Source organism: Hydra viridissima, unplaced genomic scaffold (genome assembly GCF_058129835.1).
Source record: "Hydra viridissima isolate aposymbiotic clone 2 unplaced genomic scaffold, HvirCarnegie_v1 scaffold_2, whole genome shotgun sequence".
Classification (NCBI taxonomy): Eukaryota; Metazoa; Cnidaria; class Hydrozoa; order Anthoathecata; family Hydridae; genus Hydra; species Hydra viridissima.
Window position 1 is genome coordinate 22,090,626 of NW_028324301.1, and position 26,690 is coordinate 22,117,315.

The window sequence follows — 26,690 nt, forward strand, 5'->3', positions numbered from 1 at the left end:
TAGTGTGGCGGTTTGAAAGTGCGTGTTCTTGTGAAAATGTATAATGCTTGTCAAATACACTCAGAAACATCGCGTTGAATTAAATGAAAAACTTTAATATTTCAAAACAAAACTTTTTGAGGTAAAATACTAACCCCCGTGATACTAAGTCTACATTTATGAGTCATATACATGAGAGAGAAATTTGACGATAACTAATAAAAAAAATATTTTCAAAGACATTTTTGTTAGCAAAGGGAACTAACTTAAACTAAAGAGGTTCGAAAAAAATCAACTTTATAGATTTTAAACATCTTCTAATCATGTTTTTTTTTTTTTTATTCCATTTTTTATTTTTGGTTTATGGCAAGAGTATAGTTTTTTCAGTATCGCATTGGAAATAAGATGATCAGCCCAAATCAAAGGAAATAATATATGGTTTGTATTCAGCACAATCCCATTATTTACTTTCATAATTAAATTGTACTCTTTCAACTTCTTCCCTTTTAAAGAGTTATACTTTTTCGAGTCTCCTAAAAAAAAAGGATCCAATATCTATTAAAATCCCTTTTCTTATAACTCAGAGGGAGAGAAAAAAAATACTGTTTTAAAACTGTTTCTGTACATAAAATCTGAGCAACTTTGATAAATGAACTTGTGAAAACTTATTTGATTTATAGCGTTCGTTTATATAGAAAAAGCAAGATTTTTCAATTAAAACTGTATTTCCAATACCAAAAGTGCGTAAGAATATCTGAATCTGGATTTTGGAAAAGTATTTTATCTCTTATTGATTCGAACATTCCAGTCTAAAATTATTTCACAAGAAGCAGAAATCTTCGAAGAATTTCCGTCTTTTTAAATAATTCATTTTGCGTTTGTTTTTTTTTTTTTCGATCTCGGCATCCTGTAGGCTCCAGTACGAGTAATATACGAATAATATACGAGTAATATACGAGTAATATACTACGATCATTTTTATGAAGAAATAATTTCGGCAATATTTTTACATTTAAAAACTTTAACACAAGCTTTAAGGTTAGTTTTGATAGCTGAGAAAATATATTTCAATATAAAAATTAAAGGTCGATGAAACGAAAGAGCACAGCCAATCACAAACTCCATAATAAGAATTTAAATGATAACCCTCCGTATACGCTCAGTCTGTTCAGATATTTATTTTTAATATTGTGACTTTTAAATGTGGATTTTAAGATGTTCGACAATTGCTCGAATTACTTGAGTTTCAATGCAGGTGCTGTTTGGTTTGGTCTCTTGATCTATTTATATAATTATCTAAGTTTCATTTTATATCAGTTACTGTGATTTTTTTTCAAAACATTGTTTTGACAAAAGACTTTCATGAAATAAAGAAATTTTATTCGCTTACTTAGAGTATGGACAAATAAATAATCCTAACGACCAGTAAAATTTTATATTATGTAAAAGATCTTCTTCATTAATGGTTTTTCCCTGATTATTTTTATTTACACCCTCCATCTTTGAAAATTACGGAAGTTTTACTTTGTTGAATACATTTGGTAAAAGCTAAAAGATTGCCATCGGTTTTGAGTTTTGAAAAGAAATTATATACTTTTTTTTTTTAAGAAGAAATTTTGGTTTATTTATTTACTTATTCTTCATTTAGTATTTTTTTTTTAGAAATTAACTTATTGAATATATCTTGAACTTTTTGTGTAAGACAAATTTGCTTTAAAAATAAGAATTCTGTCTACATAGGTAATACAATCAACCTACCTATCATACAAAATTAATCGTTTGCTTGATTACCTTCAAATACAAGAGGACGTGTCTATCATACCAAACTGGTAGCTAGTAGTACAGCCTGTCTTTCAAAAAATGGATGTTTGTCTTTTAATTGAGAATCCTGGGAAATAATTTTTTAATAATCTGAAGCTGGAGGCTGCTATTATTTTAGTAATGGCTGGACCTCCTAATGCTCAAGAAGATAATTATAAACGAATAATTAAAAGTTATGTTGGACAAAAGTTACGTCAAAAAGGAATAGAAATTCGTGGTTATGATAGAGAAGAATTAAAGCCACCTGTTATTGAAATAGCAAAAACATTACAAAGAGTTGGAGATGAACTTGAATCAGCCAATACAGACTTTTTCAGAAATATGTGTGACCAATTACAAGTAACACCAAATACTGCTCATACCACATTTTTGTCAATTGCAGATGAAATATTTGTTTCGGGGAAAAATTGGGGAAGAATAGTAGCATTTTTAACTTTTGGGGGTAATTTTGCTGTACACTGTGCTCAAAGAGTAGATATGGGAGTGGACTATGTTGACAGAGTTGTTAATTGGATTTCTAAATACATGGCTATTAATTTAGATTATTGGATTAATCAACAAGGTGGATGGGTAAGTGATAAGTTAAAAAGCCAAGTTATTATTTTTTCATACATACATACATACATGCATACATACATACATACATACATACATACATACATACATACATACATACATACATACATACATACATACATACATACATACATACATACATACATACATACATACATACATACATACATACATAATAAAATTGAATAATGTTAATTTATATTTAATATAGAAAGAATGTGTTAAAAGTTTATTAAGTTTAAATTTTGAGAAGAAAATTTAAAAATACATCAGAAACAGGTACATTTAGTAAATGCCAGTTGCTTCTCTAAAAAATAAGGGCAACTGGCATTACTTCAAGTTATAGATGTTTAAAAAGTCCTGATATGTTTGTGATAAAGCATCTATGAACTGAAATGTCAAAGGTGAAAACATGTAAGTGAAAACAAAAATTTATTTACAAAGATTCATTTACTTTGCAAATACTTCAAAATAGTTAAAACAGGTTAAAAGATGTCTACTAAAAATGGTTGCTAAAAAATAAACTTTGATGTATTGATTCTTGTCCTTATGTGGGAAATTTTTTTTATAGAAAATTCAATTAAGTGTAATTTTTTTGTAAACATCTTTTATTAAAGAAATTATAAAAAATTGGTCAGAATTTGGAATATAATGCTAAATATAGTGACTTCACATTTATTTTTTAACTTGTATAAATTATGCTGTGCTCTTGTTTCTATAGAATTACAGTATTAGAAAACATGAAAATAAGAAATAGTTGAGTAAATAAAAAATAGTGAATATTTTATCAGTTCTTTACATTTTTTACATCATATTCAGTGAGCTATAAAATTCCAATAATGTATGTTGGGTAAAAGCTCTATGGTTAAATTTCTAAAATAAGTTGTTGTGTAAATTTACATAGAGAATAATTACTGATATTTTATGTGTAATGAAGTTTTAAATCTATGGAATTTATCTAAAAATTTTTAGTATTATTGATTACCATCACTGTACTAACCATAGTCAACTCTACCCCTGTATAGACTTAACTTAAGAACAGAGCATTGGTGTGCAATTAAAAACCAAACTCCAGGTTTTAGCATGTGTGTCATGTATTTGTTTGTGTCAGTTATTGTGTGTCATTTTGTATGTATGTCAGTTATTGTGTCATTTTGTATGTATGTCAAGTATTGTATGTATGTCAAGTATTGTATGTGCGTTAAGTATTGTATGTGTGTCAAGTACTGAATGTGTTCTAGAAATTGATATATATGGTCAGTCTATCTTGTAAAACTGTAAATCCAAATTCACTTTTTTTTTCAAAATGGCAAATTTTGTTTTTATATGGATAGAATTTAAAAGTCTTTTGGAGATGATAATTTTAAAGTAATTTGCTAGAGATACAGGCTTTTACCTATACTTTTAAACACAATAAAAATATTTTTTTAGGCCATATGTAGATTTGCAAGTTTTAAATGATAGACTGATGGTATACCATAAATATCTATTGCATTACATAGATGCCTTGAGTAAATATACTTATAAGGAACATTGTCTGAGATAAGAAATTACTATATTTGACCATTTATGGGATAATTGAAAATTTTTGGGATAATCATTGTTATTATAAATATCTTCAGAGAAATTTTTAATTTGGTGAATACACCTTTTTTTTTTGTTTTGTTTGATTTTAATTGAGCTCTGGAAGATTGGTAAACTCATAGCTGTTACCTGTATTATAAGCACTTTTAGAGAAAAAAAACTAAATGCCTCACTTAATGAAGCCAATATCTCCTAAAAATCTTTCCATTGTTTTATAGGGTTTTTTTTTGCTACTTTTCTTAAAGCACTTTTCACTACTATTGTTTCTACTGTTACTATTTATACTTATATAAAAGTTATTAAAATTAAGCAGTATATTAATAGGTATATTATTGGGTATATTAATGATATATTTATTGGTAAATTCACTGTTTGAATAACATTCTTTAACATTTCTACATCTCTTTCATTAGAATAGAATTTTTTTTTTCTTTTTACCAGTAGCAACCTACACCAACTAAACCAAGTTCTCTTTCTCTTACCAATAAAGCAATATGCAAACAATTTTTTTTTATTATTAATCTATTTATTTTTTATTATCTGAATGCTATCAATCTATAAAAGATTTTAATATATTGACTGTAATATATCTGGAAAAGATATATTTTAAATGAAGGTTGATGGCAGTTCTAGTCTTCTGTTAGGAATTGGTTTTTGAATTAAAAATGGAAATCTCTTTTTGAATTAAATTGCTATTAAAGGGTTGGTAAGCTAATTAATATAACTAATCTGATTTTGATTCATCTTTATAAATCTGTTACTCTTTCCTCTATCTTATTACATACTTTGGAGGCGAAATATATTTTTCCTACAAAACATGCAGTGTTCTTAACAAAACGTGTTTTGGTAACTTTTTTTGCTTGGAGAAGTCTCTTTTTCTCTTTATTCTCTTATTGAATTTTCCCTACTTAACTATGAAATCACATTTTGGTTTTTAAAGTTTAATTTTGAAACATTTGAAAATTTGTATATTTGTGAAATTAATTGTAAAAGTTGTCAGCATAGACTTCCAAAGCAATTTTAAGTTTATGGAATAAAATGGAGTTAGTTTTTTTTGCTTTTTAACAGCTGATGAATTGATAATTTGGTTAGACTCATTAAATGTGAATATTGAGGAGAGGTTTAAAATGTTTTGCATATTAGCATTTTTTTAATTTACATCATTCAAAAACAATGGCTGTTAACATTCAATTTGTTTATTAAGCAAAATTTTAGCTGCGCTTTCTTTTTTTAAGTTTAGGTCATTACATATAAATAACAATGATCGTGATCAAGATGATAATTATGATCCTCTTCAAAATCCGCTTATAGCTTCTAGGAATGTTTCAACTCTCCTTCAGTGTTGTTTAGCGTTATTATTATGAAATTAATTATAAATCTCGTTTTGGTTGCGTCAGAATTCAGATTATGTAAAGAAATTCTCTTGAATTGTGGATTAATGCTCGTGGTTTCCTTGTATATAAACTATTCGTGAGAAAATCGTCATTAAGTAACTTTATTTTTACCTGATTTTGTTAATTATGAAATCACTTTAAATGTTTCTTGTAAAAACTGAAATTAAAGTTACTTAGCGTCATAATGCAATCCCAAATCGCTTACTCGCATTCTTTTCATTTTAAAAGTAATTTGTTTTAAGTGAAATGCAAGAAATAAAAAACTCTAATAAGATGAAATAGCATCATTTGATAAACATTTTGTATGAACTTAACATATTTAGTTCAACACCGTCATGCTTCTTCCGCTATTACCATCTATACCATAACACCGGGATATATCCTTTTAATCACGTGTTTTTTTCTGTCACGATAAAATGCTGTATGTTTATTAGTATAACGACTCTCATTACTCCGTTTATTAGTCACTAATAGGACAACTTTCATTAGTCTATTTGAGTTTGATGCAGGGTATTTAATTTTAATTTGCTGGAGATCATTAAAGGTTAATGAAGAAATAGTTCCTAAATAAATTTAATAATGCGTAAAAAAATCTGTGGTGGAACAACCTTAGTAAGACGTCGACGCTAATTTGCTATTTTTGGTTTTATGTGTTTAATGTTTTATTTTTTTATTTGCAAAAATGTCAAATATGTGTTGAAATGTTCTTTTCTCATTAGACTTGTTTAACTAGAAATGACGTATTTTTTAAACGTAAACATGTGGGGGACGATTTATACCCCGTTTTCAGACTTTTTAAATGTGTGAAAACTTGCATTGCTTAAATATCTAATTACTATAGTTTTTCTTTAGGATGGCTTTTTAGATTTCTTTGAAAAGACGAAAAAAGACAACGATGAACAGGGAAATCAGAGCGCTTTCTTGGTATCTGCTCTGGCGGGTCTGGGTGTGGGCGCATTACTCATGTTAACGTTTAAATAGCTTTCTAATTCTTATCACTAATTCTATATATAGGTAACTAAATAACGCTTCAAGTTAGATTTTTATTCCATTGTTGATTGTTGCTATGGTGATTTTTCAAATATTTGTGAGTTTTGATATCAACATTCTGAACGATAGGCAAGAAAAAAACTCTAAAGATGTCTCCGTCGGTCTATTCTAAATGACAATATCAAATTAGAAACTTTTAAATATCTTGATTATATAGTTATTATACCATTTTTGAGCTTCTGGATAATTTTTATCTTGTGAATCTTTGTTTATTTAAATATTTCATGATCGAATAATGCCACCCAAGAGTTACTTGTGATTTGTTGTCTTTTTTTGGTTTCTTAGGTTTGTGGAAGTTTTTTATTTTTAGGAGCTGATATCCCAAGTTAATAATCATAATATTCATTTGAGACATCAAATTAAACGATGATTTTTGTATTCGCTTTTCAAAAATTTAATGAATTACAGTTTCTTACTTCTTTCTTCATCTGTGAAGTAAATTTGTTTCTTTACTCTTGGGAAATGTTTTTTAATAGCTATATATTTTTAAAATACGTTCAGGGGTGTGTGTGTGTGTTAAAATTGCGAGTATAAACAATGATAGGCAAAGTAATTATCTTGTGTGCGTCTGTAGTTTGTCTGCCAGTAACAGTGAGTTAAATTGCGAACTCTGGTATTTTGTAAAATAAGTAAAAGTTCACCTTCATAAACATAGTATGTGGTTCTTCATACTAGGTGAGCTCCTAGCAAGCACACAACGTTGAAATAACGTTGATTAACGTCGATCAACGTTGTGTGCTTGCAGGGCTGGCTTTTTGAGCGGGCTGTCTCGATTTGGTGAAATGATTTTCGTTCCGCGTTCATATGGAGTTTCCTGTTCTACTTAAACGGGCTAAAAAAATTTTGTTTAATTGGAAAATTTTGTTTTTCAAAATGACGGCTTTTTCCAATTTCCGTTTTGTGCATTACTCTGTGTTGAACACGATTACTGTTATGATATTACCTCTGTATGGAATATTACTTGTCTAGTTTATCGAAAGGAAAAAGAAGTTATTTATTTTAAGCTTTGTCTGCGATGAAATTAAAATTGTTGAACAATCAAGACAACCGTTAAATTTTTGAACGCTCTATGCACAGATAAAACAATGTAATTAATTCTTCAATTTTTTTTTTTATTATTATTATTATTAACTGTAGCGTTTACTTTTATTGGTCAGATGTACCGTTGACTGTTGTGTTCAGCTCCGACTATCTTGAATTTTTTGGAACAGTTACAAATTGAAGTAAGCGCCTTTAAAAAGATACATTCGAATTAGTAATGAGAAGTAGATATGTAAAATTTCAGCTTAGAAGATATAAAAGAGTTCAAGAGAGGCTCGAATTTGAACTGGTTTCCATTAAATACCCGACTTTTTGTCATCTGATTTCATTATAAAGTTATTATAAAATAAATGCTTTAAAAGTTATGAAACTTAGCTTCTAGAAAGTTCTTCCTTATGTGCGCATTACTGGTGATTTAGTACTGCTCAGTGATGATTGAGTGACGATCACTAGTGATCGCCACACAATCACCACTCAATCGTCGCGAATACGTAAAATTCAAACAGATAAAATTTTGTTAGAGATGATTCAATGTACATTTAGTGTTGATTGTTTCGTGTAATCAATATCACGAAACTTGAGTAAAATATGGTAGAAAACAAGAGCAAGAACTTTATGAAAAATTGCATGAGAGAATATAGAAGTTTTAAAAAGTTATTTAATGCTAATAAGAAAGAGGTTTGTGTTGAAAATGATACCGACTCCGCTTCTTTTGTGTCTTGCGTACTACCATCTAAGGATATGGGAAATTTTAAATATTTTGAAGAAGATGAATAAAAAGAATGGTGATGAAAATGTCATTAGAGCAAGGTTTACTCAGATAACCAGTGAATAAGTACTCAACTACAACTAGCAACCGCAACTAAATCACAAGTGAATTGGTATTAAATCAACGGTGATTATCACTACTTACCCACTAGTGACAAGTCCCCACTCAATCACAGGTGATCAAAAGTCTTCTGATGTGAATAAGCACTCAATCTCTATTAAGAATAAGTGTTGAATCACTATTAAATTACCAGTGACGCGCTCATAGGGTTATGATAAGGAATTCAAAAAAGTTTTATTTATAAAGACTACATATGACAGGAAAGAGATTAAAAACACAACTTCGAGGCCTGATACTTCAAAAACACCACACTGGAATTTTTCATAAGTCATAAACTCTATAGTAATATTCTGGCATATTTGAAAAATTAAACTGAAAAAAAAAAAAAAAAAAAAAAAAACCCACTTTAACTTTTAAAGTAACTTCTTTGTTTCGCATCCCATTTATTAAACACTTTTTATTTTTATTTTCTTTTTATTAAACACTTTTTATTTTTATTTTATTTTTATTAAACACTTTTTGTTCAACTCATTGTTTTCAACAGAAAAAGCTTAAAGTAAACGATTATACGTTTCTCCAATATTTAACAGTGTGTATAACTTGCGCTTGGCAAAACGCACCACTAGGATCTGAGTGAATCAAACTTTCAGAAACGTTAAAGCATAGCTGGATTTATTTCTTTCTCAGACACAATTCCTTTTAATTGCTTCAAAAATAATTTTTCTGATAATTTAATTTTACAGTTAAAAATTTTTTTTTAACTGTAAATTGCAAAACTTTGCAACTATCGTTTTTTCTTTCTTTTTTTATTTTATTCTAAAATGGAGACAATGTAAGCGAGTAAAAAACCAAATTTTAATACAAAAGGATTGAAATAGAAATAATAATGTCGACAAATTGAAGACAACTTGAAGACTACGACAATTGAAAACTACTTGAAGATTACTTGAAGACTACGACAAATTGAAAACTACTTGAAGATTACTTGAAGACTACGACAAATTGAAAACTACTTGAAGATACGACAAATTGAAGTCAGAATACTAACATAAATACAGGCAGAATACTATCATAATTACACGATCAAAAAATGGTGTCATAATTACACGATCAAAAAATGGTGTCATAACTACACGATCAAAAAAACGGTGTCATAATTACACGATCAAAAAATGGTGTCATAATTACACGATCAAAAAATGGTGTCATAACTACACGATCAAAAAATGGTGTCATAATTACACGATCAAAAAATGGTGTCATAACTACACGATCAAAAAAACGGTGTCATAATTACACGATCAAAAAATGGTATCAGGCAACTAAAAATGTTCTCAGGTTGGCCATTAAAATGGCAAAAGTTTATCGATTGTTGAAAATGAAGAAAAGAATTCAAGCCAATTATGTGATTTTATAAAAAAGGTTTAATAAGGGAAATTTTTAAAATTGATTTAACAGTAAAATCTACTTGTTGAAGAGCATCAAAAAAATTTCTTTGAATCATTTATACTTCTTGTTAGTTACCTCAAATCATAAGGGACAATTATCGTCAGAGTTTTTTAAAAATTTGATTTTTTTTGCTAATAAATATAGAACAAAGTTTTATGCAGATTTCTAATGTGCAAAAAAAAAAAAAAAAAAAAGATTATATTTCTCGATAGATTGGTACCTAATTTTTGTTATTTTGGCATAAGTAAAAAATGTTCATAGCAACGCGTATAGTAACAGAGTGAATGTGTCTTTTTTTTTTTGCTTACCCTAACTTAGTTTTAATCAAAAACTTTGTATTTACATCCAATTTGCTTTTTAACAATTTATTCCTTTTTATATTCAAAGATAGGCCATTAAAATTGCTCCTAAATACAATTTTATCAAGTTATCAAAAGCTACTTTATGCAAAACATTTACAAGAATATGAGAAAAACCTACTAATTTTACAAGAAAATGAGAAAAAAACTACTGATTTTTGTTAAAGTAAAACAGAGAACAAGTATTATCAAAAAAAAAAAAAAAAAAAAAAAAGGGGGGGGGGGGGGGTAGGTTTTATTGGTTTTAATGTGCAGAAGCATGAGAAGCACGCAATAATATTTTAAATGTATCTAAGAAATTGAAAGTTATTTTAAATCAATGGCGCTAGTAAATTTTTATTTATTGATTATAATAGAAAATTTTATGCTGATTATGAAGGATTATGAAGTATGTAAAGGTCTTAAAATCAAAGTAAAGTACTCTAATCTGAAGTTGAAAGTGGAGAAAATCTATAGTAAATCGCTAATATTTCTCATCTAACTAACTTTACGGTTGATTTTATTTTCAAAAGCATTACATTGTCAGCCTCGTTTTTATTATAAAAATTAAAAAAAATTCTTTTGATTTATTACAAATACCAAAATTCTTTCGAGTGTAATCAAACACAAATGATCTTTGAAGCAAATTATTCTTTTGAAACATGCAATTCTTATAAAGAATGTGATTCTATTCTTCTGATTTTGAATTTTATAACAAAATAAATGACTATTTTTTTAAAAAAAGATCTTTTTAAATCTTTTTTTAACTTATTTTGAAACTTTTCTTTTTATATGGCACTTAATAAAAAAAAAAAAAAAAAAAACGCGGAATGTTAACTTGATGTTATAAAAGAGGAAGTCGACAGTTTTATGTATTTTTAATATAAAAAGATCAGTTGTTTTAGAATTTGTTATACTCAATAAAGGAATTTTTAAAATTATTTCATAAATTTTGTAAAGGACCTTCTAGACGAGTAAGAATCAGCTTAAACAAAGTGGGGTGTAGAGGAGAGCGAGGAGAAATGGTCAACTAAGTTGACCACAGTAAAAGAAAGTAAGTTAACCACAGTAAAAATTTGACAACAGTAAAAATTTCATACTTGTGACTATTTCAATAAATAGTCACAAGTATGAAATTTTTCTCTGTGATAAGTATATATGGGCATATGAAATTTTTCTCTGTGATAAGTATATATGGACATTTTCTCTGTGATAAGTATATATGTACACTTAGGCCATATGTACACGTAACAATATAATTTATATTCATATAACTAGAACAGTTTTTGTTAAATTTAAAAGATAAGTAAATATATGTAGGTGAGGAGAAATGGTCATAGTGTGGGGAGAAATAACCATCTTGTTCAAAACACATTTTATGAGCATTTTCAAATTTAAAATCTTTACTTTTTATCTTACTATTTATGCATGTAAAATATATCATTTGTAAAGCAACATGCAAACACACACACAAAATTAAAAGGTTAAACTTTATCATTTATGTTAATATTTGTTAGACAATTCACATTTCAGCAAAACAACGTATACTTAACATTTAATGTATTTAAGTTCTCTATGAAAAAAAAAAACCATTCTTGGTCCTAAATTTCCTAAACATGTCTTATCTAGCTTTGTCACTTAACATTTTATGCCTTTTATAGGCACACACTCAATGTGTTTAACATGAAGTCTCAAAGATTTATCTGTCACTTTCTCACTTTTTCTTAAAAACTCTACTTCCACATCTCCATCCATATCCAGTTCCATTCTTATGATAGCAGTATAAAACAAAATAGACAATTTCACGCCATGTTCACACAGAACACAACCATCTTTCACCACATTATCAACATCTTGCATATCCACACAAGTAGCTGTATTTGTCACGCCCGGTAAGTCAAAAATAAAGTCAACTAAATCACTAGTGTTGTTCATAGTTAAGTCTAGGTCTCACTCACTAATGTCAAATAATACTTTATTTGCTGTTTTTGAACATTTGTTTGAATAACTTTTATTTCAGGGAACGAAGTTGTAATCATCGACTACCTTTTCCGTCTTAGCATTCTTGACCTTTAAGGGTCCAGCTTTAGGGTAGCCTCAAAAATGTTCAGGTGAAACACTGAAGATAAAGTTAAAATAGGCATGACACACAATGTCACAAACTCACCCCTCTCTCTAGACGCCACTTGTCCAATCCATTTCAAGCCTTTAGAAGCAAGAAACTTGGGGGCCCTCTGAACTGTTGTTAAACCTGTCCAAAATTGTAAATTTATCCCCTAGACATGTTCAACGATGATATGGCTGCTTCAAGATTGTGAAAGAGATTGTCTGGCGAAGAAACTACAGCTGATGGAAAACTCGAAAACCAAAAAGTCATTCTTTTCCAGCCGATTTCTTGTCATGTCATGTCGCGGTATTTTTATTCTGTTCACAATTATAAATTCATATGCCAATGACCTCACATTAGCTAATGTTAGCCCGTGAAACATTTTGGAGTAGTTCTCCAGATATTCTACAAATAAATTCTCCTGTTCTGACGAATGCACCACCTAATATTTGTAATTTGGTACCAAATTGTCAGTCGATGACTTTTTAACTAAAGTAGTCCGTGAAATGCCTACGGATACAACTGCATTCTTCATCATCTACAAAGGTATGAGACCATCAAAGAAGAATTTAATTATTTTTTAAAGATTTTACAGTAATTTTGTTTAAGAATTTTCATAATTATTAAGTTGTTTTGCCGTTTGTTTTTAACGTTTTTCTTTTAAAGTTCCAACAGGAGTGGCTGTCGTTTAGCAAGTTTTATCGATGTCGGTTTTTATTAATAAGCACACAATAAAAATTGTAGCAAATCAAGTGGTTTCAGAGTTTGTTTTTCTCTTGTCTTTTCTTTATCTTATTTAAGTCATTGCGTTTTATTAGTGAGTTACTATTTGCAATGACCTGTGTTTTTTGTAACATCCTTAACACGAAATATATTGATATTGATTGATTTACTATAAACAATTCATCTGGAAAAATATTTTATATCGAGTCGATGCGGTAAAATTAGCGGAATTTACGAACGATTTGTTTTGACTTTTTTACAAGCATAATGAAACTCTGTTAGATTATTCCGCTAGTAACGATTTTTTCAGTTGTCGATAATGCGTCAGACAAGTCCGGGTTACCGAACTAGAGCTACGGCACTTAGTGCAGCGCGGTAAAGCAAAGAGCTATTGTACATACTTAAAACACACCAGGGGAAATGGATCAGTCGAAACATATCAAGATTCTATTCCAGCGTAGCGAAAGGTTTAACCCGTTTGAAAGCTTAAACATGACGAAACTCTTGACATAGTTAGCAAAAAATCAAGTTTGAAGTTTATGGATTAATTTCAACTGTGCTGCTCCATTACAACGTTAAATATTTTTTTTTAAAAAAAACAAACAAAAAACGTCAAAGCGTTATTAAAACTTAGAATTTATATTAGTAATAATTTCGCTCAGGGGCAAAATCACCCTCAAAGATTTTTTTTGGTAAAAACGCGAACAATAAAAGGTTCGAAATTCAGATAAAGTATACAGAGTGACAACTAATCTCGCACGACACGGATTAGACATGTATTCATCAGCGCATAAGAAGGATTGACATCTGAGACAAACTTGTCAACTTTCTTTCCCAAACTTCTGTTGAATATTCTGAGAAAGTTCGGTGCTCTTTATTTCCGGACATATGGTAACTATGATTAGTTCTAACACCATCTAAAACGAATCGAACTCTACTAAACATTGCTGAAAAGAGGTGAATGAAAATGAATTAAAAAAAAAAATTAGTTAGGAATGAGGAAAAAATTTGAAAATTCGTTTAAAAAAAACTCACGTAGTATAAATGTTTGTTTGAACGGAAATCTTGAAAAGCTTCAAAAAGCTAAAAAAAAAAAAAAAAAAAAAAAAAAAAGCGAAACTCCACATATTTAAACTGTCAATTTACTATTTTCTTTGTCCGTTAGTTAAAAGAAAAAGATAATATAAACGTTTCTTTAGATCAAAAATTTACAGTCGCAAATTTTTTTGATGCATCAGATAAATTCATAAATTTTAAGAATTTAAGATTTCAACAATAGTTTTTTAATGGTGATAAGTAAGGAATCCGAAACATGAAAAGAAAATGGAATAAAAAACCAAGAAATAATTTTAGTCAACTTATTGAACAAAGTTGCTGTTTCTCATTTTGCAGAATATAACTCATTTTGCAGAATATAACTCATTTTACAAAATTAAAAAATTAAAAAATTACTGATATAAATAACAGTCGCATAGCGAAATGCATGGTTAGTTAATGAACTCTAAACAAATCTGGATAAAAGTCAATCATATATCTAGTTAGGATAAGCGCAAGCACTTTAATGTGAAAGAGAATAACACACTAATTCCAAACTAATAGATAAGTACAATCTGAATAATAAAGCACAAAAATTTTATCATTTTTTAAACAAATATTGCAAAATACCTTTAAAAAACCCAATCTACTGTTTCTCTTTCCTACAAGATTTTGAAGAACGTCTACAAATAATAAACAATAAACACTAAACAATAAAACTGTCAAAGCAACTTTCAAATTTTCCTCGTTATAGCTTTACATAAAAATATTATTTAATATCGAAAACCTAATAAGGTCTCGCGAGAATATCAATTATCTTAAGGAGATTTTCTCTCAATTTCTAATTCCCTCTAGACGTTTGCGAGAGCGCTATGCGTATCCTAAATAATTCTATCTAATCAGGAGAATTTCATTACTCGATAATATTTAAAGACAAAAAGTTCGCAAGAGTTAAAATAAGGAAAGGTACGATTCTAAAACGACACGGTATGATTAAACGAAACGATAAGGTACGATTTTAAAAACGCATACCTATTTTCATAAACATTAAACATAAAATTTTTATGATGCAAATAAAAAGTTGTTAAGTTTTAATCAAAATTTTAACTCATTTTAACAGTTTATTTGGTGTTTAGAAATTTGTATCACGCTCTCTTACCCAAAATCATGAAATCTGAGAATCCTATCCATCAGTGATAATTGATATATTTAAAATTAACTTCATATACTTTTCTTTTTTTTAAAATCATTTATAAAAAAGTTATTTGAGCTTTTGCAAATGCATGTTGCTTTTGCCGGTTTCTTCTCTAAACATTCTTCTATGGCAACAGTGATTTTTTACTCCCTCTCCCCTCCTACCCGAAAAATTCAACAAGCATGATGCAAAGAAGATGTCAAAGTAATCAAGCAGATACAAAATTAATGGAAATTAAAAGCAAACAAAAAATAAAGAATAACAAAAGTTCATGGTACCTGGGATACTTTTCATTACTTTTTCTTTAGCTTGTTCTCGTGTCCGTAATTTTTCCTAATTTTATAAATTATTATTAATACAATAAAAGCACTGAAATTTTTTATACAATACACACCGTAACATCTTTTTAAACTGCAAAGTTCTTTTACCCTCTTGACATCACCAACTCGTTTTATTTTGTAAATTTAATTGAAAATGAAAAGATAAAAATATAGAATAGTAACTAAAAAAAAAAAGAAAAAAAAAGATGCATCTTAATTGACATACGAGGTCTGTTCTTGGCGGTGGGTACGGGGCTAGTTTCCCTTTAGGCCACATAGACTGTTTAAAGTTGTCAATGTAATATATCAGCATTGGCTCGGATAAGAGCCAACCAACAAATTCACGGAGGTGCCTGTAAAAAGTAAAAACTAACCAGTTGCAAAAAAAAAAAAAAAACTGTTACAAAATAACAGATCAGGTGAGCAGTACTTAAAATGAGGATTACCTTAAGCAGAAGCAAAGAAGAAAAAATTACCTATTTATAGTCCCTCCAAAAGTTACTTGCACAAATGATATCAATGTTTTTCGAAGTACCTTAAAAACTGAATTTATCAAACTTATTATAAAGAGAACTATGTGCTTATACTGTTTGTAAAATTACAAAACATATTGCTACATATTTTCACCTCCTTTGAGTTCAAACAGTTCTCCAATAAGTGCGTACATGGGTTCAGCAATGGAATCTTTTCTATCTACATTACTGAGATTAAAAATAAAATTCAATAAATATCAGGAAGAAAGATAATATCTTAAACCAATCATCAACAGCATTAATGAGTTAATTTCTTGCTCCATCTTGTTAGTAATTAATATAAGTAATAATAATAATATAAGTGATTGTTAAAACTATTTTTTTATATACTTTCAACAACACATGTGGGTTAAGTAAATGAAATAGTTCAAATAAATTTACAAACTTTTCTTCCACTCCAGTTTCCTGAAATTAAAGACCAAAGAAAATTTTTAGGTAATTTACATTTAGAATATTTTATAAAATAACTTTTTTCTGAGAAAAATTTAATCTACAATTTTACTTGATTTACTTGATAGAAAAGTTTAAAAAAAAAATATTAAAAAAACTGCTTAAAAAAAAAAGAACAAACCATTTCGCTACCATCTACAGCATCGGTCAAGACATCAGGAAATGATATGTTTTGAATAGATCTAAATAAAAAAAAGTAGCTCAATTGTATTTTTAAACAAATTTATGCAAAGATAGTTTTATTTTTTATTTAAATTTATCGTTGCACAGTTTTAAATAATTTAGCACTGCATTTAGCACTTGCAAAGCCATAAAAAAATTCATTTTAAACTAAAAGCAGATTTGGACAGCTATAATACACTTTACAATGGTCAATTAACTATCAAGATTACAAATTAAATTTCAAAAAATTTCACATGAATTTATTTACTTACCCTTTAATTGTCTTTATTAAAGAAAAAGGAGTCTTTTTCTCTGCCAGAGGACTAAAAAAAATAAAAACCACTTCAATTTTAAATTTAAAAAAATGAATCATGGATCATTTAATTAATCATAAATTAAAAGCTCTCAATGATAATTTCTATTACAATTTTTACTCGTTTTGAAAGTAAAAAGCTAAACTGTGTTAGTAACATACAAAATAAAATCAAATAAGTCTAAAACAAAATATATAAAAATCAAAATGTAAATAGATAAAAATCAAAATGTAAATCCAAAAATGAAAAATCCAAAAAAAAAAAATCCAAAATGAAGTAAAAAATCAACAAAGTAAAAAATACACAATTTAAAATACTCTAGACAAGAGATTTAAAACAACATAAAATATGATTACACAAAAACATTTGTTACCGACTCTTAGTGGACTGAACACGAAGGTGATCTGGACTAGGTATAAGAAAGACATAAATTTCGTCACTTTGAGAAAGTCGCTCATCTGCAAGAATAATCTAAAGTTTAAAAATTAAAGGTTTTAAAGAATTTAAAAGTTCAATTAGGATAAAAATGTGGCACAAAAAGAAAGAAAGTATAAAACAAAAAGAATATATAAATATATAAATAAAATAATAATCATCATTTTTTAAAAGAGTCTGCATTATCTAATTTAGGCAGAGAAAAAAAGGTTACTTCCTAAATGACATGTTTATAAAAATTACTAATAATTCACCCTACAGTGATTTGCACAATAAGGAGCTTGTATATTGTATCTGTTGGATAAAACTTTGCAATAAAAATCTTAGTAAAGGTAAATGGTGGTACAAATGGTACATGTTGGGTGGTGAGTGGTGAGTTTATGAAAGTATGTTTTTAACAAAAAAAAAAAAAAAAAGTTAGACATCAAGAATCATGCATCAATGGTTTTTTTACTAAAAGCCTCTCAAGATTCTGGAGGAAACAAAATCTTTATTTTAACAACTGCACCACAGGTACAGGAGACTTATGAGATCAACTGATCTAAAATTATGTAATATACTTCTCGAATTTCTATGATTCTTGCAGAAAGAAAGGTAGTAAATCTAAATTTATTTACTAGAATAATATGTAGATGAGTAGCAATACATTCATAAAGTAAATTAGAAACATTATTACTTTTGACATATTTTATAAAAAGTTTAAACCTTAATTACTTGTGCCTAATGGACCCTTTCTCTTCCAAGAAAGTAATAATAAATGTCAATTAAGAGGGTTTTTTTTATGATTTTAAAGTGTTTCTAATGATTTTTTCCTTCCTGCATTGTTTGAATCTATTTTGGAGATTATGGAATTCATTGGTGAAAAATTATTACAAATATCTTTACATAGAAAAGAAAACAGATGCAACTTCAATGAAATTGATCTGAATGAAGACAGTAATAGACTGATAGGAGAACAAAATAGCAAAAGTGAACAAGAAGACATAGATACTGATGATGAAAAAGATGAAAACTTAAGATATGTTGCAAAAAACAAAATGGTATAGTAAAAAAATCCCATTAAATCAAGAGGAGGAAGATCTACTCAAAATATTATAAGATTTTAAAGTGGCCCAAAAAGTTTTGCATGCCAAGCAAAAGAATTATTTTAATAGCTTTTCACCAATGATATTTTAGCAAAAGAATCATTTTACTTGCATCAAAAAAAATATAATTTACATCAAAAAAATATATTCATCTAAGAGTTGATTCAGGCAAACTGCTTTATTTTTTTCAATAGTTTTTTTATTGGAAAATATTTTTCAAGATTTACAAAATGTCTTTCTTTACAAACAATATTTACTTCTGCTTTCACAGAATAATATCTTATGTATTAAAGGGGGATTAACTAAAATCATTATTTACTTATGTATTAAAGGGGGATTAACTAAAATCATTATTAACTTATGTATTAAAGGGGGATTAACTAAAATCATTATTTACTTATAAACAACAATTAAGAAAAAAAAAAAAGGAGAAAAAAAAAAAACAAACATCAAGATACTCCTGCAATGATTCTTTCAGAGCCTCTAAATTTTCTGCAACAAGTTTTCTATGGTACCATTTTTTGGATGACACTGGTAACTCCTTGCTCATCCAGCTACAACACTGATAAACACAAAAGAAATGCATCATTTACAATTATTAAATTGTTAACACTGTCACATTTCAATATTTTGTTATATAAAATATGATAAAAAATATACTTTATTTCATACTTCTCTAAGCTTATCATGTAGATTTTTAAAATCATTTAACGTTCTGCATACTACCCATCCTGTTGCAATACTTTTTGGATCGCTTTCTTCATTTTCATCACAAGATACACAAATGACAAATATTGGAATGTTTTCTTCATCTGTTTTATTCTTAAAACAAAAGATTAAAAATATGTGCAAAAAGATCAATTTTGTGTCAAAATTCAACTGCTTCAGAAATTGCATTTACCATATTTATATGATAAAATATTTCAAACAATATTTCAAAAGGTATTATTTTTTATGTGGTAACCTGCACGCTGACAATACTCGCTTTCCAATGACCCAACATTTCACACCAAAGATCTGTTAAATAATTTTTAAATTTTTATTCATCAATTATAAACTTTCTTGGTCCAATTAACAGAAAAAAAAAACTAGAAGAGAAAAAAAAAAAAAAAAAAAAAAAAAAAAAAAAAAATGGACACAATTATTTTACATATGCAATATAAATACTCATTTTACCTGTTCTTTCAATGTGAAACTCTAAGTGTCTGCGGTCAGTGTTTAAATCATCAATTTCAGATATGAGTTTTTTTAATTCCTGAAAAAGAAAAATTTGTATAAAAAAATGAATTAATACCAACATTACTAAATCATCATTAACATTCACTTTTTAATAAATATTACTCATCATTACAAACACCAAACTTTGTTAATAATATTTTCAAAATTCCATATTACTTTTTTACAAAATCAAAATCAACATTAAGATTGTTATTACTATACACCTATGATTGCTGTTAACAAAATATCTTTCATTATAATTACCAACATCAAACATTACAGTCACTAATGATTATCTTAACATCAATAAAATTAACTGGTGTCCCCAAGTTCTTAGTGATGTTAGGGCAATTTGTAATATTACTTAGTGTTTTCTATTATTCTTTCATTTGTTCTCTGTTAGGTAGTTTATGTAATGAAAACTGTTTTTTGTTGGTGCATTTGAAAAACGCAAAAATAAAATACAGTACCTGTTCATCTACAGGTAAAGCTCGTTGCAGTAACTCCAGTGCTTGAGTCTATATTACACAAAACATTTTAAAGTTTAAATTTCCTAATGTAAATACTGCTATTGTAATTTTTAACAATAGCAATATTTACATTATGAAATTTAAACTTTAAAATTTTAAAACCTTTGCATTAATTTTTTGATCAAGTGTTTTCAAAGCTCTAACAGCAAAATCATTTCGCTCCTCAATGTTGCTCGGCATAGCTGATTTAAAAATGAAAAACTTTAATTTAAATCAAAAATGCTTATACATAAAAATTCTTATATATTCTTGAAGAAATCACACTGTAAGATAAAGCTAGATAAAATTTAACCTGCTCTTAAAGCTTCAGCATTTCTCTAAAGAAAAACAACCATAAAAAAAAAATTCAAAACCAAAAAATGCATACTTTGTCAAACAGCCATAGCATGCAAACTTTTTTACAAATAAAATATAAATGTAAATATTTCAATATGAGAACAATTCAGCAAGTAAAAATTACCTATAAAGGATAAAAAAGGCTTTAAAAATATGCAAAACAAAACTTTATAGAAACTTACTAAACTAGTAATAAAAATCTTTAGGTTACGATAAAATTAATTTACTCTTTCTTTGAAGTTTAATCCATCACTCCAATCTAACTGCATTTCAAGATCCTCTCCTAGCTGTGCACGCATATCATCCATAGCAGATTCTAACTGGCACACAAACTGTGTATAATCATGACTGAGAACAAACTCAGGGTATATACTTTCTTCCATTAAAGAGTAGACTTCTTTTTGAGCTTCATAAAAAACCTCTGGGTCTCCATTTCCTGAAAATAAAAACATTTCATTTACAGTATGAACCAAATAAAGTAATGTCAACCTGTGTGGATTACCATCAAGTGCTTAAAAACTCTAAACAAGAAATTAATAAATAAAAAGTATCCATTAAATATTCTTACTATATCTATCTCTATTAAGTAAGATTAATTTTCAAAATTTAATAACTTAATAATATCAGAATCTCTTTTTTATTGATTTATGTTTCAGAAATTAGACTTATGGAAAGTTATTTATAAAAAATTAGCAAAAATTAGTTTAAAAATACAAATAGCCTGGCATGTAATATTATATACACATTTTTTATAAATAGAATATCTAATTAGTTCATTGATCTTTAAATTTCTTAGTCTTTGAAAAACTTTAAGTTTCCAATTTTTCTTATTTTTGTGAATTGAGCCTTTAATGGTTTCTCCAATTAAAATATAGATTTTTATATACTTTATTAAAAAAGTTTTCTCATACCCCAGTTTGTTTTTTGAGAATTTTTATGAATTGCTTAATTCAGTCTACTTACAATTTTGATGAGTAATATCTTACACAACTTGTTCCTCACATGCCCAAACTAAAGCTTAGTATAAAAGGGATCTTTGATGAGTCCTTCTTAAATCAACTTTATGAATACTACTAATCAAGATAAGGCCCATGCTAAAAAATGATTCAATTCATTTGAAGATCTTGTTGCTGCATTCCTACTAGCTGCATTGCCATGGCAGCAAATATTTTTAGGCACATTTATCACTCAATTGATATCAATCAAAATGCTTTTTTTTTCAAAGGTTTTTTTACAGTATACCTTCCTAAGATGTTCTTGCAAAGAAGTGTAAATTGACCCTACTCAAATTCTTTTTTATTTGGAATAATTTGTGGATATTCTGGAATTCTAACTTTCTCTTAGTGACACTAAAAGAATATTACCAAATACTTCTTCTCATATTCCCTCTCCTCCTCAGCATACCCCTTCAGCAATTTCAATTGTTGCACTTATCTTTATTCTTCAGTTAATAAAGTCTGAAGCTAGGATGCATTTTTGTTAAATGATGCCTAAGAGCAAAGGTAGTGGGTCCTACTATTTTTACTTTTTTCTGGCACAATTTGTAAATTATTTTTTAAACTGTACATTTAATTTACCATGAGTACCAAAAGCAAGCTTGCTGAAAAAAAACCCGCTAAATAAACAGAAAGCTTTTCTCAAACTTATTTTATAAATGGACTTTCTTAGAAAATATTTTTTAAAAATAATTTTTATCAGTTTTTAAAAGTATTTGTAAGCCTTTTTTTTAAGGTTTTTGATATTTTTTTAGATCCAAACTAATAAGAAAAAATCTAACAATACTTCGTCAAATTTTGGGATTTGTAAAATTTTAAGTAAATCTTACAAACTGCAAAAAATAACTCTGAGAGTACAGGTTGCATATCCAAAATATTTTGAATGTTTTAGATGGATTTACCCATCAGTAATATAAATGTTTTTGTCAAGTTTTTCTGATAAATGACAGTGAAAATAAGCAAAATAAAGAAAAGCAGAAAAACAATTACTGAGATTTAAATACATTAAAAGTTTGATTAGATTAGTAAATTGATTTTTATAAATTCTATTTTTTCATACTCACAGTCTTAAAGACTTTACCATAAATGAATTCTTCCATTCCTCTAACAAGCCTTGAGTTAAATTTAATGGCTTTGTCAGCAGAAGGTGTGACATATTCTTGGAATATTTCATTAGCACTTTGATGCTGTTTAGATAATGGTGTAAGACGAAGTTTCTCAATTGCAATCCAAATTCTATAAAATAAAGGACTATTTCAAAACCTAAAAACAAGTTATAAATATAGTTTACAGAAAGCAAAATCAAATCTTATTTCTCTTATTTCTTATATGTTACAAGATAAATATAATTACTATTATACTATTAGATCAAAGAACAAAACATCTGGTCAAGTTCCTAAATGTTTCTTTAAAAACTTTGCACATAATGCCTTAAATATAAGATGTTTGTACCAGGGCTGTGAATTAATAATGGAGCTGCCAGAGTCAAAGTCAGTAAAATCAACTCCAACTTTGACATAGTTAAAGTAATGCCACATTTATTGCTGTTAGACTTAAAACATTAAATTTCATTGAACAAGCAGACCTTTTTCTACATTTTTCTCTGAATTTACATTTTAGATGGAATTTTTGACCTAACTTACACACTGTGCAGTTAACACATTTCATTTGACAATAAGAGATGGGTTAATGTAATGTCTTGAAAAACGGAACTCAAAATGAATGCCAAATGTGCAAATGTTTAAATAAAAATATGTTTATTTTTATGTGAACTGACAATAAGTAATTACAAAAAAAGTGTCTTAAAAATAAACGTATTTTATTTATAAAAATGAGCTCAAAAATGGTATGAACATACATGAACAAATTTTACAAAAACATTACATGAGGAAAACTCTCTAAAAATGAAAAATTTTGACTACACACATTCATAGATTGTTAAAAAAAAAACAAATATCAAATGCCATCAATGGGAATTACCAGTGAAATGGTTTGAGTAGCAAAGAGCTGTTACTTGCCCTAAATGCAAATGCTTGTATAAAAAGTTTTTCAACAAAAATCATATTTCAGATGACAAATCTTATTTTTACTTTGTCAAGCTCCACAGTTGTTGGGAATGTTGGTTATTACTCCAGTGACGCCAAGAATGCATCTCCAGACATCAAGAACAAAAGAAAAGCTAAATTGGTATGGTTTACCATTAGTTCCAAAGGTATGACTAAACCATTAGTTAAGCAATCTGGTTATTCAGTAAACCAAAATACATATAAAAAAGATTGCATTTAAAATATTTTGATTTTGTTCATACATAATAATATTCTGATGACAGTTATATCTTTTGGCTTGACTTAGCTTCAGCTAATTTTGCCAAAAACATCATTGGTTTGCTAGTGAAAGTATTATGTTCATAAAAAGGATAACCCTGCCAAATGTTCTGAGATAAATCCAATGTAAGACTTTTGGAGGTATTTTAAAGGTCTAGCCTGAAGGGAAAGCGGGAAGCCAAAAATCTGCAAAAGTTAATTTGAAGAATCAAGTAAAATGTGAAATAAGTCACTCTAGAGGTAGAACGATAGTTTCGAAGCTTGACTAAAAGAGAATTGAATGCAGTTTGTTTTACAAGATTATCAGAAAAAAATCAATTAAGAATACTAAATGTACTTTAATCCATCAAAATAAACTCAATTTGATTAAAAATAAACAATATACTAATACTTGTTTTTTAATGTATTATTGTAGTTCCCTTTTTGAGGGAACACCCATTATTATGGATCAATAAAAGGTCATTAGGGCAACAAAAATATTCAACAGAATAAATTTCAATATGTAAAATGCTAAATCATTCATATTCTTTAAATATGTAAAATGCTAAATCATTCATATTCTAAACAAATAATTAATTTTTCTACTATGTTATAATTTTGGCCAGCCATATTACTATCATCCCAAAATGTTCTTTATAAAAATAGTTGTTTACAAAAAATTGTTTTTATAAACTTATTAAATATTCATCTTTAAAAATTAATTACACATATTTTTAAACAAAATAAAACAACTCACCCAAGGAGGTTTTCTTTTTCATTCCTCTGCAAATAAAGCATGAAAAAACTTCTTGCCAAACTATTATCCATTATATCATTAAATGCAAGAACTTTACTGGATTTTGCACCATAACTTTTCCTAGGAGTATCCTGATCTTTATTTGCTTGAAAAGGTTGGCCATGTCCCAATCCATAAACACGATAATCTGGACCACCAAGGTGTCGAATACGTTTTTCACATTGTAGTTTTGATACACGACACTGGTTGATATAACGTTTAAGATTGCGATCTCGGAGGGCATCCTTTTTACTTTTTTTATTATTTTTGGAGGCACCATCATGTTCAGTTATATCTTTGGAGTTATGGATTACTGTAGCCTGCATAATTTCTGCTATTGTGTGATACCTTTACAAAAGTTAGTAAATAAATTTTTTTTCGTAAAAAAACTTATCATCCATAGATTCAAAATGAGTTAGTTTCACGTGAAATGCAAACATTTGTTATATTATAGAAAATAGTTATCATTTTTGTTTATTTAACCATAATGTTGATAACTTATCATATATAAAATTTGAAAAATATCACCTTATTTGCTTCAGTGTTTCAATATCTGATGTTGTATTTATCATTTTTATAAACTCTTCATATGTCTCAGCATAGGCATACTGCTGTTTTCTTGTTTCTGTATTCTTTTCTCTATCCTCAAGGTAAATTACAAGTGTTTGGTTTATGTAATCAGGATCACACACAGATTCTGCAGTTACAAGAAAAATACAACTTGCAATTACTTCTCGAATTATATATCTCATAAGAAGGCATTTTGAGTCACTTTCTGGTAATAATGTTACAAGGAGACAGTCTGCACATAATCGCATATATCTCACTTCAGAGTCATGATCTTTTAAACAAGGATGAAGAAGAAAAGGTTTAGTTTGGCCAGGAAACTGCCTTGCATCTGATAACCTTAAATCACGAAAATGGTTATGAAAAACCATTACAAGTTCATTGCATAAAAAATTTAAGTTGTCAACTTCATTAAGTCGTTTTATTAAATTCTCAATAACTGTCCACATTTCCTTATTTAAAATCTCCACAAATGCAGTTTCATCTTTCCCGACACCTCTAAACCATGACAAACAAAAGTCATGAATCACTAAATCAATAACTTGCTGAATTGTGGCATCTAAATCCTTTGATATAACAACATGATGCTTATAGTAATGTTTATTATAATTTCTTGCCATTCGATTAAGGAATTCAGATACTTTTTGTTCTTCTTGCAAAGGACTTGGAGCAGGAGGTTCACGGTGTTTTCCTCGACATAATACTAAAGCTAATCCTGATATCAGACTGAATACCATAATTAAAATAACCATCAACCAGGAAATGAAAATCTGAAGCCAACCAAATAAGTAAAGAATAACAGCAAATCCAACACAAGAAACTGAACACACATTAGATTTTTTCATATTTTTTAATGCAGAGCAGATTTCAACCCATTTCATTTTTCTAAAAGAGCTAATTATCTTGAAATTAGCCATTTATCTTTAAAAAAAGAAAAATCATAAAACATGTGTGTGCATGTATGTATGTATGTATGTATGTATGTATGTATGTATGTATGTATGTATGTATGTATGTATGTATGTATGTATGTATGTATGTATGTATGTATGTATGTATGTATGTATGTATGTATGTATGTATGTATGTATGTATGTATGTATGTATGTATGTATGTATGTATGTATAACCATAATATATATAATAAAATGTATAAAAATATATAGCAATAATAACAACAACAACAACAACAATAATAATACTAAAAATACCAATGATGATGATGATGATGATGATGATGATGATGATGATGATGATGATGATGATGATGATGATGATGATGATGATGATGATATAATAGTAATAATAATAACAATATTAATAACTACTATTATAATTTGTGGCGCTACTGCAGTTTCTCCCCCCCCCCCCCCTTTTTTTTATTTTTGATTATGATAGAGAATTTTATGCTGATTCAGAAAAATATAAAAACATGGACCTGAAAATCAACGGAAAGTGCTCTATTTCGAAGTCAAAGTTGAAAAAAATCCCACTAAAAACCCTAATATTCGCCATTTTGAGAATA

The 26,690-nt window shown here is 27.9% G+C and overlaps 2 protein-coding genes and 1 long non-coding RNA gene across 9 annotated transcripts; 2 read left to right on the forward strand and 1 right to left on the reverse strand.

Annotated features, from left to right (window-relative positions):
- The first annotated feature begins 1,625 nt into the window (after positions 1-1,625).
- LOC145182977 (bcl-2-like protein 1) lies at positions 1,626-6,831 on the forward strand. Its single transcript, XM_080058273.2, has 2 exons — positions 1,626-2,370; positions 6,207-6,831. Exons 1-2 carry the CDS (start codon positions 1,921-1,923, stop codon positions 6,333-6,335), a joined length of 579 nt encoding a protein of 192 aa, XP_079914399.2. The 5' UTR covers positions 1,626-1,920; the 3' UTR covers positions 6,336-6,831.
- A 4,094-nt stretch (positions 6,832-10,925) lies between these two features.
- Positions 10,926-13,054, forward strand: LOC149892463 (uncharacterized). Of its 2 annotated transcripts, XR_016449961.1 has the most exons (3): positions 10,926-11,115; positions 12,082-12,714; positions 12,835-13,054. It is a non-coding gene; the product is annotated as an uncharacterized LOC149892463 (long non-coding RNA). The 2 variants fall into 2 exon arrangements; XR_016449960.1 differs by having other exon boundaries at positions 12,082-13,054.
- A 366-nt stretch (positions 13,055-13,420) lies between these two features.
- Positions 13,421-26,133, reverse strand: LOC145196614 (sorting nexin-25-like). 6 transcript variants are annotated; one of them, XM_090077169.1, is made up of 22 exons: positions 25,127-26,132; positions 24,560-24,946; positions 22,581-22,735; positions 20,732-20,940; positions 20,461-20,485; positions 20,271-20,350; positions 20,109-20,156; positions 19,597-19,675; positions 19,385-19,437; positions 19,093-19,242; positions 18,869-18,982; positions 17,274-17,371; positions 16,859-16,909; positions 16,546-16,606; positions 16,360-16,379; positions 16,069-16,142; positions 15,918-15,984; positions 15,668-15,794; positions 15,400-15,454; positions 14,557-14,609; positions 13,927-13,974; positions 13,421-13,808 (listed from the first exon to the last, which is right to left on the reverse strand). In XM_090077169.1, the coding sequence occupies exons 1-22, from the start codon at positions 26,080-26,082 to the stop codon at positions 13,713-13,715; spliced, it is 3,006 nt and encodes a 1,001-aa protein (XP_089933295.1). In that variant the 5' UTR covers positions 26,083-26,132; the 3' UTR covers positions 13,421-13,712. The 6 variants fall into 6 exon arrangements, with proteins under 6 accessions (XP_089933295.1, XP_089933299.1, XP_089933297.1 ...); XM_090077173.1 differs by having other exon boundaries at positions 22,564-22,735; positions 25,127-26,089; XM_090077171.1 differs by lacking the exons at positions 24,560-24,946; positions 25,127-26,132 and adding an exon at positions 23,590-24,088.
- Between the last annotated feature and the right edge of the window lie 557 nt (positions 26,134-26,690).

Bases quoted from the DNA above. Each gene is read 5' to 3' on its own strand.
- LOC145182977 (XM_080058273.2), top strand. From the start codon at position 1,921: ATGGCTGGACCTCCTAATGCTCAAGAAGATAATTATAAACGAATAATT. The intron at 2,371-6,206 runs GTAAGTGATAAG...GTTTTTCTTTAG, and splicing joins TTAATCAACAAGGTGGATGG to GATGGCTTTTTAGATTTCTT.
- LOC145196614 (XM_090077169.1), bottom strand. From the start codon at position 26,082: ATGGCTAATTTCAAGATAATTAGCTCTTTTAGAAAAATGAAATGGGTT. The intron at 24,947-25,126 runs GTGATATTTTTC...ACTTTTGTAAAG, and splicing joins GAAACACTGAAGCAAATAAG to GTATCACACAATAGCAGAAA. The intron at 13,809-13,926 runs GTGAGTTTTTTT...GATTCGTTTTAG, and splicing joins CAAACAAACATTTATACTAC to ATGGTGTTAGAACTAATCAT.